The following is an 18,571-nucleotide window of genomic DNA, read 5'->3' as shown; positions in this document are numbered from 1 at the left end:
TCCCTCCCTCCCAGCAATACCACTTCACAGTGCTTTGCAGCCCTCTCTAAGTGGTTTACAGAGTCAGCCTGTTGCCCCCAACAATCTGGATCCTCATTTTACCCACCTCAAAAGGATGGAAGGCTGAGTCAACCTTGAGCCGGTAAGGTCAAACTGCTGGCAGTGGGCAGAGTTAGCCTGCAATACTGCACTCTAACCACCATGCCACCATCATTTAAACCAGAGTTCCCCAACCTTTCTGGGTTGGCAGCCCCTAGTGGGGGCTGGGAGGGAACATAGAGAAAGAGGGGATGGTTTTGTGGGACGGGCAAGCGGATGTGTGTGTGAATGTGCAATTACCTGTTGCTCATGTGAGTGGGGTGCGAGCGCCCCAACACTTGCACGAGTGAAGCCCCGCCCAAGAGCCCGCAAGAGTGGGGCCGTGAGCACCTGCAACGCTCACATGGCCCGGTTGCGAATAGGCTGTGGCCCACAGGTTGGGGGACCCCCGATTTAAACCACGGCTGTCCAACCTTGGCAACTTTTAAGACTTGTGGACTTCAACTTGCAGCGTTCTGCGGTCATGTGATCATCATTTGCAACCTTCCAACCAGCTTCCAACTAACAGTCAATGGGCAAACCATGCGATTCGGTTTAACAACCATGTAATTTACTTAATGACTGTGGTAAAAAGGTTGTAACACCGGGTGTAATCACACAATGTCTTGCTTAACGAACAAATACTCTGGTCCCTATTGTGGATGTATATCGAGGACTACTGTAGTGGTCCCTGTTTCTATTGCAATCTGACCTCAGCGTCCCAGAGGCTTCACTGTTCAGCTTCATCCCTTGGAGAGGGCAACGTTTGAAGGATCGGCAGAAGGTTTCCTGGAAACAGTCTGGGTACCTACCCGGTCAAAAGGGATGCTGTATTTTTTCAAGATGGAAGGTGAAATGAGGGTCATCTTGTGTCGCAGGAAGGCATCGCATCCCTGAGAACTCCCAGGAAAAAATCCTACAAAAGGAGGGGGGGAAAAAAACAAGTTAAGTATCACCAGGTCTCAAGAAATACCTGCAATCCAACAAAAATAAAGTTGCGAATAATCTCAAGGTTATCATTTTTCTAACATGAACAAGTTGTGAAAGGTGCATCACAAAGAGGTTCCTAGATCAGACAGGGCCTTGCTCGCTTCAAAACCAGGCAAGCATTTCACTCTCTAAACCAGGGGTCTCCAACCTTGGCAACTTTAAACCTGGCGGACTTCAACTTTGCTGACTGGGGAATTCTGGGAGTTGAAGTCCACCAGGCTTAAAGTTGCCAAGGTTGGAGACCCCTGCTCTAAACTGAAGGCAAAAGACTAAGAGGCCAAATTAGCTAGAATTTAAAATTTTTTATATGTACTCTTTTTATATTTTAACATTTTATTGTGGACCACCCAGACTCCATGTTCGAGGCAGATGGGTGGTTCAGAAATGTAATAAAGAAGAAAAAAAAACAAATACATACATGCATGCTAACATACATACATACATGGTAAGGATAAAGTCAGCAAGCAGAGTCCATGAGTGAGTGCAATGGATCTGTATATCTCTGCTTGGGGTATTGCCTAGGATAGGAAAACCTGCTGGAGACAGACTAGTCCACATCTACGGAAACAGCCCATGATGTGAACATGCAGCTTCTCACAAAGTATCAAGAGTTGGAAACTGGGAGAATCATAACCTTCTTTGCTTCTTTGTCAGAAAGATTAGGTTATCAAAGAAGAGGTGACAATCAATTTTTTTTAAACGAACACTAGTTGGCTTCTTATATCCGTGTAGATTTTCTCAATGTTCACAACCAAGAAGAGATTAAGCATTTTATCAAGTGTGTGCATATATGTGAAGGAGAGAGAGAGGGAGGGAGGGAGGGAGAAAGGGAGAAGGGGAGAGAGAGATGAGGGAGAGGGACAGAGAGGGGGGAGGGAGAGAAAGGGAGACAGAGATGGAGGGAGAGAAAGGGAGAAGCAGAGAGAGAGGGAGAGGGAGAGGGAGGGAGAAGGAGACAGGGAGAGGGAGAAAGGGACAGAGGAAGGGAGGGAGACAGAGATGGAGGGAGAGAAAGGGAGAAGCAGAGAGGGAGGGAGAAGGAGAGGGAGGGAGAAGGAAACAGGGACAGAAAGAAAAGGACAGAGGAGGAGAGGGAGAGGGAGACAGAGATGGAGGGAGAGAAAGGGAGAAGCAGAGGGAGGGAGAAGGAGAGAGAGGGGGATCGAGAGAGAGGGACAAAGAGAGGGAGGGGGAGGGAGAGAAAGAGAACAAAGCCCCCTCCCCCCCACGGCTTTATACTTATAGCCTTCAGGATCCAGGACTAATAAAAAAGCCCTCCTTTATTGACTGCAAAGACCCTCTCAAAGACCAGCTTCTCTAAGCAACTGAAAACTTCTGCTCTTGCCTATTGCTAGTTTTATACTAATAAAGTCACAAGCAGAAAGTGTGTATTTCTCTCCCCTCCGCACAACCTGTCCATTCCCACAGATTCCGGTAAAAAGGAAAGCTTCCTCTGGTTCGTCAGAATCAAAAACAATTCTTTTCCTTTCGAAAACAGTGCAGGTGGTTTATTTAGGATGGTCGCAGTTCCCCCTCGGGGGTCACGTGATCCCCTTTTGCGACCTTCTGACAAGCAAAGTCAATGGGGAAGCCTGATTCACTTATCGACCGGGTTACTGACTTAACAACTACAGTTGTTGTCTAAGGAAGAGGCCTCCAACCTTGGCAACTTTAAGACTTGTGGACTTCAACTCCCAGAGTTCCTCAGCAAGCAAAGCTGGCTGAGTCTTAAAGTCTTAAAGTTGCCAAGCTTGGAGACCCCTGGTCTATGGAGATTCTTAGTCATCCAGATCATGGTTATCCCAAAAGGTGCTTCTTAAAACTTTCACGACTCTCTCAAAGGATGCAAATGACCAGCGGTCTGCAAGGAATATCAATCCTTCCATTTCCCCTCCATCCAATCAGAGCTGAGGAAGCTTCTTGGATGAGAAGCGAAACCTCTTTAAAGAAAAAAACACGACAGTTGAAAAAGCACCCCTGGGATATATTGCAGTGATTCACTTAGCAACGGTGGGGCCAACGGAGCAAAACTCACGTCGTAATTGATTTGCTCGTCAAGAAAAATTTTGAGCTCCATTGTGGTCGTAAGTCAAGGACTACCCGTGCGCAACTTTTGCAGCACAGAAATGCCGTTGCCACACTTGGCAGCTCTTTTTAAGTTACACATGTACCTTTATTATAAATTTAACTCAACACCAGTGAAGCTTGTCCTACACTGCAGATAAAAAGTTAGGAGTTAGGGCAGCTTGTGGACCAAAACGCAAGTACAACGTAGAAATATTTTAATAAGCCCCTCTAATGAAATAAAGTGCTTAATAAAAGCCAGGGCCAGCGTATGTTGAAATGTGTTAAAAGGCACTCTGTTCATCACGCAACGTACGGGGTTGAAACCTGGACCGTTCTTGCAAAAAAAAAAAAAAAAAGAAAAAAAAATTTCCTTGCTCAATCAAGCAAACTCCTTTTGCCAACATTTTCATTATTACGGCAGCCGTATGCCATGCAAATGAATTACAAGAAGCCAAACAAGCGAGTTTCACTGCAGCCCTGGTGTTATTTCTTCGCTATCCTTCTGCGTTTGTCGAGGTCTATGGAAATGAAATGCTTTTCACGCTGATGATAAGGCAGGCAAGCGGCCAAAACCCAGCCTTAGCTCTTCATGCTGAACATAGAAAAGGATTTTTAAAAACAGTTAAAAAAATCTATTGTGCAGGACACAACAAATTTGCTTTGAATCGCACAATCGGGCAAAAAGTTGGGGCATTGTCTGTTAAAGGGAGGACTTCTTTCCCTTTTGCCCTAGCCCTTGACTCCGTCGATAAGGGGAAACCAGTCAAAGGTTTATCATCCCTACAGTTCTCTCCCTCCTGAATCAACCGCCTCAACCAACCCACAAACGGATCGCAAATGTATAGTAGACTCTCCCACTTGGGATTCTTCAGCTAGGGACTCTGTGGAGGCCATGAGCCTTTTGAGAGGACCACTAGGGCTCTGCACTTCATTTTCATAGAATCATAGGGCTGTGTTGTGGCCTGCCAGATTCGGACAGTGAGGAGGTTGGGGAGGAACATGGGCCAGTCCTGGAGTCTGAGGAAGGCTCTGATGAGGGCTCTGCATCGGAGACAGAGATGGGGCCAGGGCCATATGGCAGTTGTCAGCTGCCTTTGGAATCAGACATCAATGAGGCAGAAGAACAGCTGGATCCTGTTCAAAGTGTGCGCATGTGCAGAGCTGCCAGGAGAAGGGGACAGCTAAGGAACAAGGGTCGACTCAGGAGTAAAGCCACAGGTGGACGGTGAATGGCCCCTCCCATAGGGAATAAAGAGGAGCGAAGGGGAGGGGAGTTTGCAGGAGACAATTCGGTCATTTGGGTGAAGATCTGTTCCTGCATTCTTACCAAGTATTGTCGGTTACAGTGTGGAGTCTGAAAGATATCGGCCTGGCCACTCTCCAAGCCTGATAAAGGTCGGTAATTATGAACTATCTTGAAAGACTGTGGGAGAGGAAAGACTTTGCTGGAGAGGAATTCACTGTCAGTTAAATAAAAGGGGTTTATCAGGATGAGGACTCGGCTTCATGCTGCTGGGGAAGCCTAGGTCAGAACAGGCTGGAAGGGACCTCAGAGGTCTTCTAATACAACCCCCTGCCCAGTGGTGGGCTGCAACCGGTTCTGTGAGCGCGTAAGTGTGCCTAATGCGCTTGCGCGCAACATTCAAGATACAGCAATTTGAAGCTCAGCTGCTTACCTTCTAAGGCAGCCCCAAGCAGGAGAACAGCGGAGGCGCAGAAATCAGCTGTGCCGTGCAAATCAGCTGAGCCAAAGAGAAGGAAATATAGGACAGAATAGGGCAGGGGCGGGTGGGCGGGGCCAGCTGACCGGAACTACCGGTTCGCTAGAAACTGGTCCAAACCGGCAGCAGCCCACCACTGCCTCTGCCCAAGGCAGGAATCTTTATACTATCCCAGACAAATAGCTGTCCAATCTTTTCTTGAAACTCTCCAATTATGGAGGACCCACAGCTACTGGAGACAAGTCCTTCCACTAATTCTAAGTTCTCACAGTCAGGAGATTCCTCCTTAGTTCTAGGTTGCTTCTCTCCTTGATTAGTTTCCATCTGTTACTTCTTGTCCTGCCTTCTGGTGCTTTGACTTCCTCTTCTCTGTGACAGTTCATAAATTTGAGTCAGTTGCCAAGCGTCTGAATGTAAATCACATGGCCATGGGGATGTTACAATGGTCGTAAGTATGAAAAATGGTGATTAGTTGCTTTTTTCAGTGCCATTGTAACTTTGAACCGTCACTAAATGAAGTGTTGTAAGTCAAGGACTACCTGTACTGGAAGACTGCTACCACTTCATCCCAGTGTCCTTCTCTTCGTTAGACTAGACATGCCCAGTTTCTACAGTTCTTTCATTGTATGTTTTAGCCTGCAGACCCTTAAGCATCTATGTGGCTTTTCTCTCTCCTCTTTCTAGGGTCTCAAACATCAAACTTTGCTAGATCAGAAGATAGCAAAGATGGTCCTTCACTCTGACCTGGCAGGAAAGTTCTAGTATTTTTCATGGGTATGATAAAACAGACCACACCGAAAACGTTGAATTGTTATAATCCTGCTTATTCAATAAAAACTCTTTAAAAAAAAAAAAAAAGATAAGACAGACCACAATTCTGTTTGAGATGGTGAAAATTCCCTCCCACATTCATGTTACTTTGAGCTGTTGTCGTAGGAGAGCTGTGCGAATCCATGGTGACAAATGTTATTAGAAAAAGTGTATCTGGGGGGACCCACAAAAGTTAAAAACATCAGAAACAGAAGAAGCAGCTTTTCTGAAGGCACCGTCTGCACACCCCACTATAGAGCTCGGAGCTCACAAAAGCGTTTGCCTTTCAATCAAACCTCTTAGATCGGAAAAGGTGTTACCGGATTCCTGATTTTTAATCTGGTATGTCAATCTTATCATTCCATGTGCTACAGCCACGTTGCATTCGGCATACAATCTGGCTTTTTTCTGCCTCTTCTAATCAGATGCTTTGCTGGCTTCACTTTTCCAAGAGGAACCGCATGTTCCAAATCTTAAAAGATTATTTTATCTTTCTTTTCAGTGTTTCCCCTCCTTGTGGACGATGCTCTGCAGTGGGGTATGCAGGCAGTGGCTTCCGAAAAGCCCAACAGCCCAACGGAGCTTGCCGCTCCTTCTGATGTATTTTTAACCCTTGTTAAACCACCCAGATTCTCCCCTGTCAAAGTGGACGACCGCAGAAACTGAAGAAATGAGAAAACATGTGGTAGAACATCAGGAAGAGGACATGCATCACCTTCCAGATTCTCCTTGTGCAAAGGAAAAAAAAACCCTGCCCGTTATATGAATGCTTTTGATTTTATCGTTCAGGAAAAATTTGATTTATTCCCCATGGATCCTTCAATTCGAGGGTTTGATGTGGAGACTTATCAAAAAGGAATTCCATAGCAGACTAGGTTCTTCCAGTTGCTGTGGAACAGGTGTTCTTGACGTATCTGCATTCTTACTTTTTTTTCCCCCCTTTTTAATCTCTTCACTTTAAATGATTATGCAGCATTGACCGGGACTGCTAGAGGTGAGAGAATTATAAGTCAAGGCTCCTGTAAGGTACCCGCTGGGGAATGTTTTCTTTAATAGGATTTCCTTCCCACTCAAAAATATTATAAATAAAAAAAGCAAGGTCTCATTAGATGCTAGTCAAGCTATTGCCAAGGCAGAATTAACTCATTTGGGATTCAAGCAGCTGCCGAAGATACATACTGACTTTCTGACCAGGTGTTCAAGCTAGTACAGAGCAGCGTAGACAGGTTATTAAAAAAGGAGAAGGAAGGCTCAATTTTATTTGGAGGTGGAGGGGGGAAAGCCTACAGATGGGCCCTATGCAACAAAATGAATTTTAATATGGAGAAAAGCTAAGTTTTACATTTAGGTAGGAAAAATAAAAGTATAGATTAGGCGAGACCTGGCTCAAAAACAGTCGCTGTGAGAGGGACTTTGGAGTCCTGGTGGACGAGCAGCAGCAGCCAAAAAAGCTAAAACAATCCTGGGTTGTATAAACAGAAGCATAGAATCAAGATCACATAAAGTATTAGTACCACTTTATAAAACCCTAGTAAGGCCACACCTGGAAGAGTGCAACCAATTTTGGTGACTGTACTACAAAAAAGATGTTGAGACTTTGGAAAAAGTTCAGAGAAGAGCAACTAAGAAGATCAAAGGCCTGAAGACTAAAACATATGAAGAATATAAACAGCCTTGGTGGCGCAGCAGACTAAAGTGCTGTTAAGTAACACCAGCTGCCTGCAATTACTGCAAGTTCAATTCTCACCAGGCTCAAGGTTGACTCAGCCTTCCATCCTTTCGAGGTAGGTAAAATGAGGACCCAGATTGTGGGGGCAATAAGCTGACTTTGTATTTTTTTTTTTTTTTAAAAAAGAACACCGCTTGGGGGGGCCGCCGAAAGCCCTACTAAGCAGGTATATACAAAAGTATGAAGGCTATTGCTTAACGCATTGTAAGCCGCCCTGAAACTCCGGAGAAGGGCGGCATATAAATCGAACCAATAAATAAATAAATAAATAAACCAAACATATGAAGAATGGTTTGGCTGGTCTAAAGAAAAGAAGAATTAGGGGTGACATGATAGCAATATTCTAATATTTGAGGGGTTGCCACAAAGAGGGGGGGTCAATCTATTTTCCAAAAGCACTGGAAGGCAGGACAAGAAGCAATGGATGGAAACTAATCAAAGGAGAGAAGCAACCTAGAACTAAGGAGAAATTTCCTGACAGTGAGAACAATTAATCAGTGGAACAAATTGTCCCCAAAAATTGTGAGTGCTACAACACTGGAGGTTTTTAAGACAAGACTGGACAGCCGTTTGTCTGGAATGGTATAGGGCAGTGATGGCTAACCTTTTTGCCATCGCGTGCCAGGAGAGGGGGGGCGGGGGGGAGGGTTGCGCATGCACGTGCCCACGCACATGCACATGCAACTCCACCCACCCCTGCTCCTGGCACATGATGGCCTGGTAGGCCCGTTTTTCTTTCTTACCTGATTCCAGGTCCTTTCTATGGATCTGGGAAGGTCGAAAACAGCCTTTCCCACTCCCTTGGAGGCCCTATGGAGGCTGAAAGGGCCCATTTCCCAACTCTCGGTGGGACAGGAAGTGATGTTTTTTGCTGTCCCCAGCCTCCAGAACCTCTCTAGGAGTCTCTAGGAGCCTCTCTAGGAGTCTCTAGGAGCCTCTCTAGGGTCTCTGGAGGCTGGGGACAGAAAAAAACGTCACTTCCTGTCCCACCGGGAGTCGGGAAAGGGGCCCTTTCAGCCTCTGTAGGGCCTCCAAGGGAGAGGGAAAGGCTGTTTTCTCCCTTCCCAGATAAATAGAGAGGATCTGGAGCCAGGTAAGAAAGAAAAATGGGCTTTCCCCACCCCCCACCCCCCCAGGCCTCCAGAGGCAGGAAACAGCCTGTTTCCCTACTTCTGGTGGGCCCAGAAGGCCTGAAAATCAGCTGTCCGGCGCGCGCATGCGCCCCAGAGCTGAGCTGGCGTGCTCACTAATATGGCTCCGCGTGCCACCTGTGGCACGCGTGCCATAGGTTCGCCATCACGGGTATAGAGTGAATTGGGCTAGAAAACCTCCGAGGTCCCTTCCAGCTCTGTTATCCTGATTTTTCAAGGCTTCTACTCAATATGCTATCAACTATTCAGATCCAGAAGTGTGGGTAAAAGTAGGGTGAGGAAGAGAGGGAGTGGACTGGGGGTGGGGGGGAGAGAGACACGGGAGAAAGCTTACAAAAATAAAATATAATTCCAAGCCTTGAACAACAAAACATTAATCGATGCTACGTGATGGAGGGTTTGGGTTGTTTTTTTAAAGTGCAAAGAATTACTGGCTTCTGGCAACTTTTCCCCCCTGTACTAAAAGCATTTCAATTAGACTTATGAGTGCCTGCCACCCAGTTCACCGTCCTCCTCTGCAGTTCCTCTTTTTAATGCACAGTTTAAGTGGCTCTCATTAAAGCTCCTAATAAAGGAGCGCATTTTAAGTGATTAGCACCAATAACGTGGCAACCCATTAACGCTTCCCTCCACGGGTTCCGCCACCCTCCCAGTGTGCCCATTTAGAGCTCAGCTATTCATTTTGCGCATTACTCCCAAGCTTATGCTACGTTCTGAGCATCTTTGCAGCATGGGGCGAAGTGTGGGGTTAATGTTAGGTTCGGTTTCTCCCAGACAGTGCCACACCATATCTTCTAAAACTTCCAACTCCAGCAGGGGAATTTATTATGAAGATCGAAATGTAGAAGCTACTGTGGTAAACAGACTCTAAGGTGAATTCATCCTTATAATAACTGTAGGCAACACCAAGCACATAGCACAGCCATTCTCCCTTCTCCTCTCTCTCTTCAGTTTCACGTTTGCATTAGTTGATCAACCTTTAGAATACAAAGGGAAATTCAAAAAAGGAATAGAAAACTAGAAGGATGTAATATGGTGTAAGGAGGGAAACAGATGGGGACTGCAGCCAAGGAATTAAAAGACGCTTGCTCCTGGGGAGGAAAGCTATGGCAAATCTAGACAGCATACTAAAAAGCAGAGACATCACCTTGCCAACAAAAGTGCGTATAGTCAAGGCTATGGTTTTCCCAGTTGCAACGTATGGCTGTGAAAGTTGGACCATAAGGAAGGCCGAGCGCCAAAGAATGGAGGCCTTTGAACCCCGGTGCTGGAGAAGACTCCTGCGAGTCCCTTGGACTGCAAAGTGATCCAACCGGTCAGCCCTACAGGAGATCAACCCTGACTGCTCTTTCGAAGGCCAGATCCTGAAGAGGAAACTCAAATACTTTGGCCACCTAAGGAGAAGGAAGGACTCCCTGGAGAAGAGCCTAATGCTGGGAACGATTGAGGGCAAAAGAAGAAGGGGACAACAGAGAACCAAGTGGCTGGATGGAGTCACTGAAGCAGTCGGCGTGAGCTTAAATGGACTCCAGAGGATGGTAGAGGACAGGAAGGCCTGGAGGAACGTTGTCCATGGGGTGGTGATGGTTGGATACAACTTCGCAACTAACAAAACAACAAAAGAGGGAAAAGGAAAGAAAAAGGCACCAACTTCCAACTCTCTTTAGCACAGAAGATAACAACATTACAACCTCAACCTTTTACACAACAGTACGTACTAGCCATTTATGTAACAACAAACCTATCTAATTAGCAAAAACAAAATCGAAGTTTCATATATCTTTTTCATTGCAAGTACAAAATCCGGAAGAAATTTCCAAACAGAAACAAAGTTAAATATAATCTCTTCTTTGGATAAAAGAATCCATTTGACCATCTCTGCTTCTCTGTGCTATGGGGAATAATAATTAAGATCAAAATATAGAAGAGAAAGAGAAAGAGAGAAAGAATTCTTTATTGGCCAAGTGTGATTGAACACACAAGGAATTTGTCTTGGTGCATACCCTCTCGGAGTACATAAAAGAAAAAATACATTCATCAAGAATCATAAGGTACAACACTATCACTTAATGATAGTCATAGGGAAACAGTCAATATAAATCTTAAGGATATCAGCAACAAGGTTACAGTCATACAGTCATAAGTGGAAGGAGATGGGTGGTGGGAACGATGAGATTAATAGTAATGCAGATTTAGTGAATAGTTTGACAGTGTTGAGGGAATTAGTTGTTTAGCAGAGTGATGGCATGGGGGAAAAAAATTGTCCTTGTGTCTAGTTGTTCTGGTGTGCAGTGCTCTATAGCATCGTTTTGAGGGTAGGAGTTGAAAGAGTTTATGTCCAGGATGCGAAGGGTCTGTAAATATTTTCAAGCCACTGCGGTAAACAGGCTTTAACGTTAATTCATCCTTACAACTGTGAGCAACACAAGCGCATAATGCAGCCATCTCCCTTCTCCTATCTCACAGTCTTATTTGGAGCATTGATAGTTTTGGAGAGAGCAGGATCCATTCTCGTACAATTTAGTTTAAATTCTCTCTCTCTGCTGACTTGAGTTATAAAGACCAGTGGCTACAGACACGTATAGATGTTAAATCTATGGAATCAAATTAGCAATTTGTTGCTGTTGTCACAAGCAGAGCTGGGAGGCTAGGATAAGACCGGCTTCTGAAAATACGGCACTTAATTCTTAAGGAAATTACTACGTTCTCAATTGTCCTTAAAAATCAAAATTGGGATTTAGCAGAATTAGGAGCTCAACTACGTCTTCTGAAATAAGAGAGTACATTTTCAATCTTCTGGGTTTGTTTCTTTGTTTTTTAACATCCCATGTAACATCTGTAACATTAATTAATTCGATATAGTGCAATCCTGGTTTTGCCAGCTAACTCATTATCAAGGGGAAAAGCTTAAGTGCATCTCAGATGGATGTGAGACATATATCAGGCGATCCAGATTAATGTGATTTAGTCAGCAATTTCCAGGTATAAAAATATAGAAAGCCAAGTGGCAGTAAACACCACTCTTGTTTTTAATGAAAAGGAGAACTAGGGGAGTGACATGGTAGCAGCCTTTCAATATTTGAGGGGTTGTCGGAGAGAAGAGGGATCAACCTATTCTCTATAAGTCACTTTTTTCAGTGCCGTTGTAACTTTGAATGATCACTAAATGAACTGTTTTAAGTCGAGGACTACCTGTATTCCTGTTTGGGACGGGAAAGGGTTTGGTCAAGTGAGTTAGGTTTGAAGCGGGTTTGTAGAACTGGATATATCGGTGCTGGGTTCAGCCTGTAAAATCTTCAAAATTGAAACTCTGGAAAGGGTGCAGAGAAGAGCAACAAAGATGATTAGGAGACTAGAGGCTAAAATAGTATGAAGAACGATTGCAGGAACCGGGTATGTCTAGTTTAATGAAAAGAAGGACTTGGGGTGACAAGATAGCAGTGTTCCAATATTTGAGGGGCTGCCACAAAGAAAAGGGGGGTCAAACTATTCTCCAAAGCACCTGAGGGCAGGACAAGAAGCAATGGATGGAAACTAATCAATGAGAGAAGCAACCTAGAACGAAGGAGGAATTTCCTGACAGTGAAAACAATTAAACCAGTGGAACAACTTGCCTCCAGAAGTTGTGGTTGCCCCATCATGGGAGGCTTTAAGGAAGTGAGTGGACAATCATGTGTCTGAAAAGGTATGGGTTTTTTTGTCTGATCAGAAGGTTGGACTCGAAGACCTCCAAGGTCCCTTCAAACTGTGTTATTCTGTTTTTGTGGGCGCAGAGGACAAGAGCTTTGATCTGACCTACCAAGGGTTTTCTAAGGATCCTCGCCAACAATCAGGTATGGAGACAGAGCTATGATCACCTTACTTGGGAGGAGTGCTGCTACTGAGAAGGTGTTGATCAAGAAGAACTGTGGGGTCTTTGGGGCTCTCTGAGCTTGATGGTTTTCTTACAGACGGTTCAGGCTCCAAGCAGGTTACATCATCAGTGCTAGAAGGGAGTGGGGTTTTGTCTCTTTTTATATACTAGTGGCTTTCCCTTGTGCGTGGTGGTGGTTCCTTGATTAGGCTGTTTGAATAACACATATATCAAACCCTACTCTCTTCCAGCACTTGATGGCATTATCTAGTTGGGTTATGAACAGGGGTGGGCTTCAGATCCTTTAGCAACAGGTTCGCTGCCCTGTTGCTGGGTGGGCGTGACCATGGTGGGCATGGTGTAGTCGGCCGCCTACACCATTGCAGAGGGGGCCCTTTTTCACCCTCCCCAGGCTCTGGAGGCTTTCCTTGAGTCTCTGGGAGGGCGAAAACTGCTTCCCCCAGGAGGCCGGAGCCCCTCTGGAGGCCAGAAACAGGTCCATTTCCAGACTTCTGGGAGGCCCGTTTTTTGCCCTCCCGGACCCTCCATGCGGCCCCTGCACTTACTTGGAATGATGAATGGGTCACGTGGAGACTCCTGGGAGGGGAGGGGAGGGGTGGAAGGGGCAGGGAGGGGTGGGCGTGGCCAGCCAGGGGTGGCATTTGGGCATTCGCCAAATCCCGGCAATCCTTGGCTAGAGGACTGCCCGAACACTGCCAAACCTTCAGGAGTTCATCCCTGGTTATGAAACATCTGCAAGACAACAACCAATCTCAGGGCGCACCAAGGACCTCACAGTTCAATCCTGAGCTACAAACATTCTCTTCTATGAAAGGACTCATGATCACACCAAGAATCAAATTATCCACACACACACACCCCCCCAAAATACAACACATTCATCCACTTCCAGATGGAGCAAAACCACGTATCTGGACCAAATCATTACAGTATTAACTTCCAAAAACAAAAGGGGGGTGGGCAGCAGCAGAAATAATATCCCATAGATTCAGTTTAACACAGACTTCCAAATTCTATTTTGAAACACAACGTAGGTCTACATCTTCTTATGGGCAATCGGGATTGATGGAGGTTTTTGTGCTGGCGGAAACGGCGGTTTTTGTAAAAGCTTGACATATGACCAAGAGAAAATGGTATGAATAAAAAAAATTGGTTTGCGACTCTCATTTTCCAGTCGCTGGTTTTCAATATGTTATTTCTATTTTGTGCAATGTCGCCAGAGGGAATGGCTTCCTAAGCGACGGGCGTGATGCTTTCCTTCATCCGGACACCTCATGTATTTTTTCTATTTATTTGACATTGAAGGGGCAGCCCAATAACTAACTGCCTGCCTTTTTATTGTTCATTCCCTCCCCCACCCCCACCCCCCTAATAGTCAGTTAGGTAAGAGTCAAGAGTCAAGCTTCACCCTTGGTCTGTATCCTACGGGTACTGAAAATCAAGAAGGGAAAATGCATTGAATAGAACAGAATAACAGAGTTGGAAGGGACCTTGGAGGTCTTCTAGTCCAGCCCCCTGCTTAAGCAGGAAACCCTACACCACTTCAGACAAATGGCTGTCCAATCTCCTCTTTAAAACTTCCAGTGTTGGAGCATTCACAATTTCTGGTGGCAAGGAGTTCCACTGGTTAATTGTTCTAACTGCCAGGAAATTTCTCCTTAGTTCTAGGTTGCTTCTCTCCTTGATTAGGAGAGTTGTTTAGTGAACACGTATTATGGGTAGTCTTTGATTTACAACAGTTCATTTAGTGACCGTTCAAAGTTACAACGGCACTGAAAAAAGTGACTTATGATCACTTTTCACACTTACGATCATTTCAGCATCCCCGGGTCACGTGATTAAAATCCAGACTCTTGGCAACCGGTTCATATTTATGGTGGTCGCAGTGACCTTCTGACAAGCAAAATCAATGGGGAAGCCAGATTCACTCAATAACCGTGTTGGTAACTTAACAACCGCAGTTAACAACTGTAGCGAGAAAGGTGGTAAAAATGAGTCAAAAATCACTTAAGTGTCTCGCTTAGCAATGGAAATTTTGGGCTCAACTGTAGTCGCAAGTCGAGGACTACCTGTAGTTAATAGCCATTCTGTTTAGGCCAAGCTGAAGTGATAGTCTTAAACATTGTAAATGGCCCTGGGCAGGGGTGAAATGATCCCGGTTTGGACTGGATCGCCTGATCCAGTAGCAATGGCAGCCGGTGGTTCGGAGAACCGGTAGCAAAAATCCCTCCCCCCCCCCATGCCCAGCTGAGCCGCGCTATCATCAGAGGCTTTTTTTTTTTTTTTTTACTTTTAAAAGCATTTTTTCTTCGGCCGAAAAAATGCTTTTAAAAGTTTTTTTAAAAAGCCAGGCAACTCAGCTGGGATCGTCAGAGCCTTTTAAAAGCATCTTTCTACAACTTCTTCGGCCAAAGAGATAGTAAAAAAATGCTTTTAAAAGTTTTTTTTTTAAGTTGGCCACGCCCACCCAGTCACATTACTCCCCAAGCCACGCCCACAGAACCGGTAGTAACAAATTTTACATTTCACCACTGGCTCTGGGCCTCATTACATAAACAAGAAGCTTCCTTTGAGATTTATATTATAAAAATATGGCATAAGCTCTTTTAAGTGAGACTTCTGCTATTTCTCCTTGGCGCTCACTTTATCTTGATTATTTTGAAGAATAGAGAAGTCAGGTGTAATAGAACAGCTACTCACAGTTATATTCTTAACGACAGTTAAAAAGGCAAAAGGGCACTAAGACAAAAGTCTATGCGTGACGGAAGAAAATTGAAACCTATTGAATTTAAGACAGATAAATTATCGTCCTTTTGATAGAAGCACTTCACTCGTAAGTAAATTTTTCATAGGCAAAAGTTCAGCATTGCTCCCAGTAAAAATACTGTGTATTAAACCAACCTTTTGGGCACCAGGGACTGGTTCCATGGAAAAACTGTTTTTCACGGAACCGGCTTCATCTGGGCATGTGCGATAGCGTGTGGAACTATTCCCTCTTCTGGTCCATGGAAAAATTGTTTTTGACCGGGGAGAATGTTTTTTATGTGTTACCATATTGACAGGATTAGCAAAATGCTTTAAACCAGTCGTTCTCAACATTTCCTTCACCGCAGAACCTCTTTAAATAACTTTTGTGGCCACGGACCCCCAGGTCTTAACTGAAGATTTAAATCATAACATTTCTTCAAACCTTCGCAGACCCCGTGACAATGGCTGCACCTCACAAAGAAGCGATCACAATCGTCATATATAGCTTCATGCATATTCTCAGCTTACATAGCATCAAGACTTGTGTAACATTATTGATTCATTTGCCCACAAATTAGTCCTTGAGCAGGCACGGAATCAATCCCTTTGATGTACGTAATAATCTTACCTTTGGCCAGTCTTTCCAGCCTCTTGCCATGTTCTGGAGGTATAGCATACCTGGCAAAGGAAAGAAAAGCTCATCAGAAAAATTAAGCCTAGAATTTCTGCTCCCAAATCGATTCATTAAGAATCTGTTGGCAGAGGCTGGTCCTTTGCCCTTCACAACCCACCAGCCAGGAGTTTTCCCCTATCAAAACATCTCCTCCCTTCTGTAATCATTATTTCAAACATGAATAACAGAATAACAGCGTTGGGAGGGACCTTGGAGGCCCTCCCAACGCTGCATTGTAAGCCGCCCTGAGTCTTCGGAGGAGGGCGGCATATACATTGAACAAACAAACAAACAAACAAACAAACAAACAAACAAACAAACAAACAAATCCCCTGCCCAAGCAGGAAACCCTACACTATCTGTCCAGTCTCTTCTTAACAATCTCTAGTGTTGGAGCAGCCACAGTTTCTGGAGGCAACTCATTCTACTGATTAATTGTTCTAACTGTTAGGAAATTTGTCCTTATTTTGAGGTTGCTTCTCTCTTTGAATAGTTTCCATCCGTTGCTTCGTGTCCTGCCTTCTGGTCCTTTGGAGAATAGGTTGACCCCCTCTTCTTTGTGGCAGCCCCTGAGATATTTGAACACAAGAGCCTGCAGTTATCTTAAACACCACAGGATCATGGAAGATTAACCTCTCGTTCTGAGTCCCACTTTCCCAAATAAAGAACAAAGAAAGAGAAGGTGGTGGCTAAACTGTTAAAGCAGTGTGAAAACATTCTGCCATTGAATATATCAGCTCAGAAAAGCCCGTTTCAGGGTAAAGAAAGTCCATTTTGGACACTCTGAAGTCTATTCTTTTATTTCCTCTGGAAAGTCTCAGGTGAAGGGAAGAAATACAGAAGTAGGTTCCAACATGTGTTTATCCCACATACACGTCAGTGAGTTTATCCTATGTAAATGTTTTAAATAAATAAATAAAATTCTCTTTGGATCCATCCTCCTGAGGAAGACTGGACATGATGAGTGATGAGAACACAGTCCAATAGAATTTGGAAAACACTGGTGAACACTGAAGAATATGGTGAACACTATCCCCTGTAGAAACTATCACCTTCACGTCTACAGGCACCCAAACTTTGATCACATGACTGCGAGGGGGACTACAACAGCCAAAACTTTGAAGACCAGTTGTAACTACTATCCATTCAGCAGGGCTGTAATTTTGAATGGTCGCTGAACAAATTGTTATTAAGCAAGGACTATCTGTGCACAAATGGGCTTTCCTTATCAAGCTCCTGTGTATGTGGGGGTGTTGGGTGGGGTGCCTGGGGCTCTTTGAGCTTGGTTATTTTCTTGCAGACGTTTCATTCCCAAACTAGATAATATCATCAGATACAATCAAGTTCAGAAAGCACCAAGAACTCCACAGTCTCCTCCTCCTCCTCTATCCACAAACCCCCCTCCTTTGTAGCACTATTTTACATATGAGCTTGGTGGTGCTTTGGATCAGTGCTAGAAGGGAGTGTGGGGTTCGCTCTGTTTATATACATATGGCTTGTCTTGATGATGTTACATAGTTGGGCAGTGAAACTATGAAACTCAGAAAGCACCAAGGACGATCTCCTCCTCCCTCTCTTCCTCCTCTCCTCCTTTCTTCCTCCTCCTCCCTCTCTTCTTCCTCCCCCTCTTCTTCCTCCCCCTCTTCCTCCTCCTCTTTCTTCCTCCTCCTCTCTTCCTCTCTTCTTCTCTTCCTCCTCCCCTCCTTTCTTCCTACTCCTCCCTCTTTTCTCTCTTCTTCTTCCTCTCTTCCTCCTCCCCTCCTTCTTTCTTCCTCCTCCTCCCTCTCTTTCTCTCTTCTTTCTCCTCCTCCTTTCCTCCTCCCTCTCGTCTGTTGTGGCTGCCCAGCGGCCCAGCGGCCATCTGCTGCCATCTGGCAGCAGATTTGGACAGAGAGGAGATTGGGGAGAAACATGGGCCAGTCCTGGAGTCTGGGGAAGGCTATAACAAGGGCTCTGCGTTGGAGGCAGAGATGGGGCCAGGGCCGTCTGACAGTTGTCAGCTGCCTTCAGAATTGGACATCAGGCAGAAGAACAGCTGGATCCTATTCCCAGTGTGCACATACGCAGAGCTGCCAGGAGAAGGGAACAGCTAAGGAAAAAGTGGCAACTCAGGAGTAAAGCCACAGATGGATGGTGAATGGCCCCTCCCATAGGGAATAAAGAGAAGCGAAGGGGAGGGGAGTTCATTTGGGTGAAGATCTGTTCCTGCATTCTTACCAAGTATTGTCGGTTACAGTGTGGAGTCTGAAAGATATCGGCCTGGCCACTCTCCAAGCCTGATAAAGGTCAGTAATGGTGAACTATCTTGAAAGACTGTGGGAGAGGAAAGACTTTGCTAGAAAGGAATTCACTGTAAATTAAATAAAAGGGGTTTATCGGGACAAGGACTCGGCTTCGTGCTGCTGGGGAAGCCTAGGTCAGAACATCCTCCTCTCTTCCTCTTCCTCCCTTTTCCACTTCCTCTCCTCAAACCCGACTCTCTTCTAGCACTGGTGACGTTACCCAGTTGGTTCCTGAAACTGTTGGATGCTTATCCTACGGTTGGGTAGGTAATATATAGAAAACTATGTTCTTTAACTTTAACTGCTACAAGATGACTAATTGGCTGTGCTAAGCAGACATAAGAGAAGGCGGGAAGTTCATTCACTTCTGCTCCTGCTATGAGAAGGTTGAACTGCTGAAAGGAACTGTGTCTGTGTTACTGAAGAGAACTGGAATTGTAAGCAAACT

At 45.0% G+C, this 18,571-nt stretch overlaps 1 protein-coding gene across 2 annotated transcripts in view; it reads right to left on the bottom strand.

Annotated features, from left to right (window-relative positions):
• KDM4B (lysine demethylase 4B) overlaps positions 1–18,571 on the bottom strand; it is a 254,704-nt gene that overhangs the window by 158,599 nt on the left and 77,534 nt on the right. For both annotated transcript variants that reach the window (XM_060691827.2, XM_087871259.1), the window contains 2 exons: positions 15,797–15,846; positions 891–994 (listed from right to left, as the gene is read on the bottom strand). In XM_060691827.2, coding sequence (XP_060547810.2) covers positions 891–994; positions 15,797–15,846 — 154 coding nt within the window. The remainder of the gene's footprint in view (positions 1–890; positions 995–15,796; positions 15,847–18,571) is intronic.

Source organism: Pantherophis guttatus, chromosome 1, assembly GCF_059756535.1.
Source record: "Pantherophis guttatus breed Tessera chromosome 1, ASM5975653v1, whole genome shotgun sequence".
In the NCBI taxonomy this organism is placed as follows: Eukaryota; Metazoa; Chordata; class Lepidosauria; order Squamata; family Colubridae; genus Pantherophis; species Pantherophis guttatus.
This window is presented reverse-complemented; position numbering and strand designations above follow the sequence as displayed.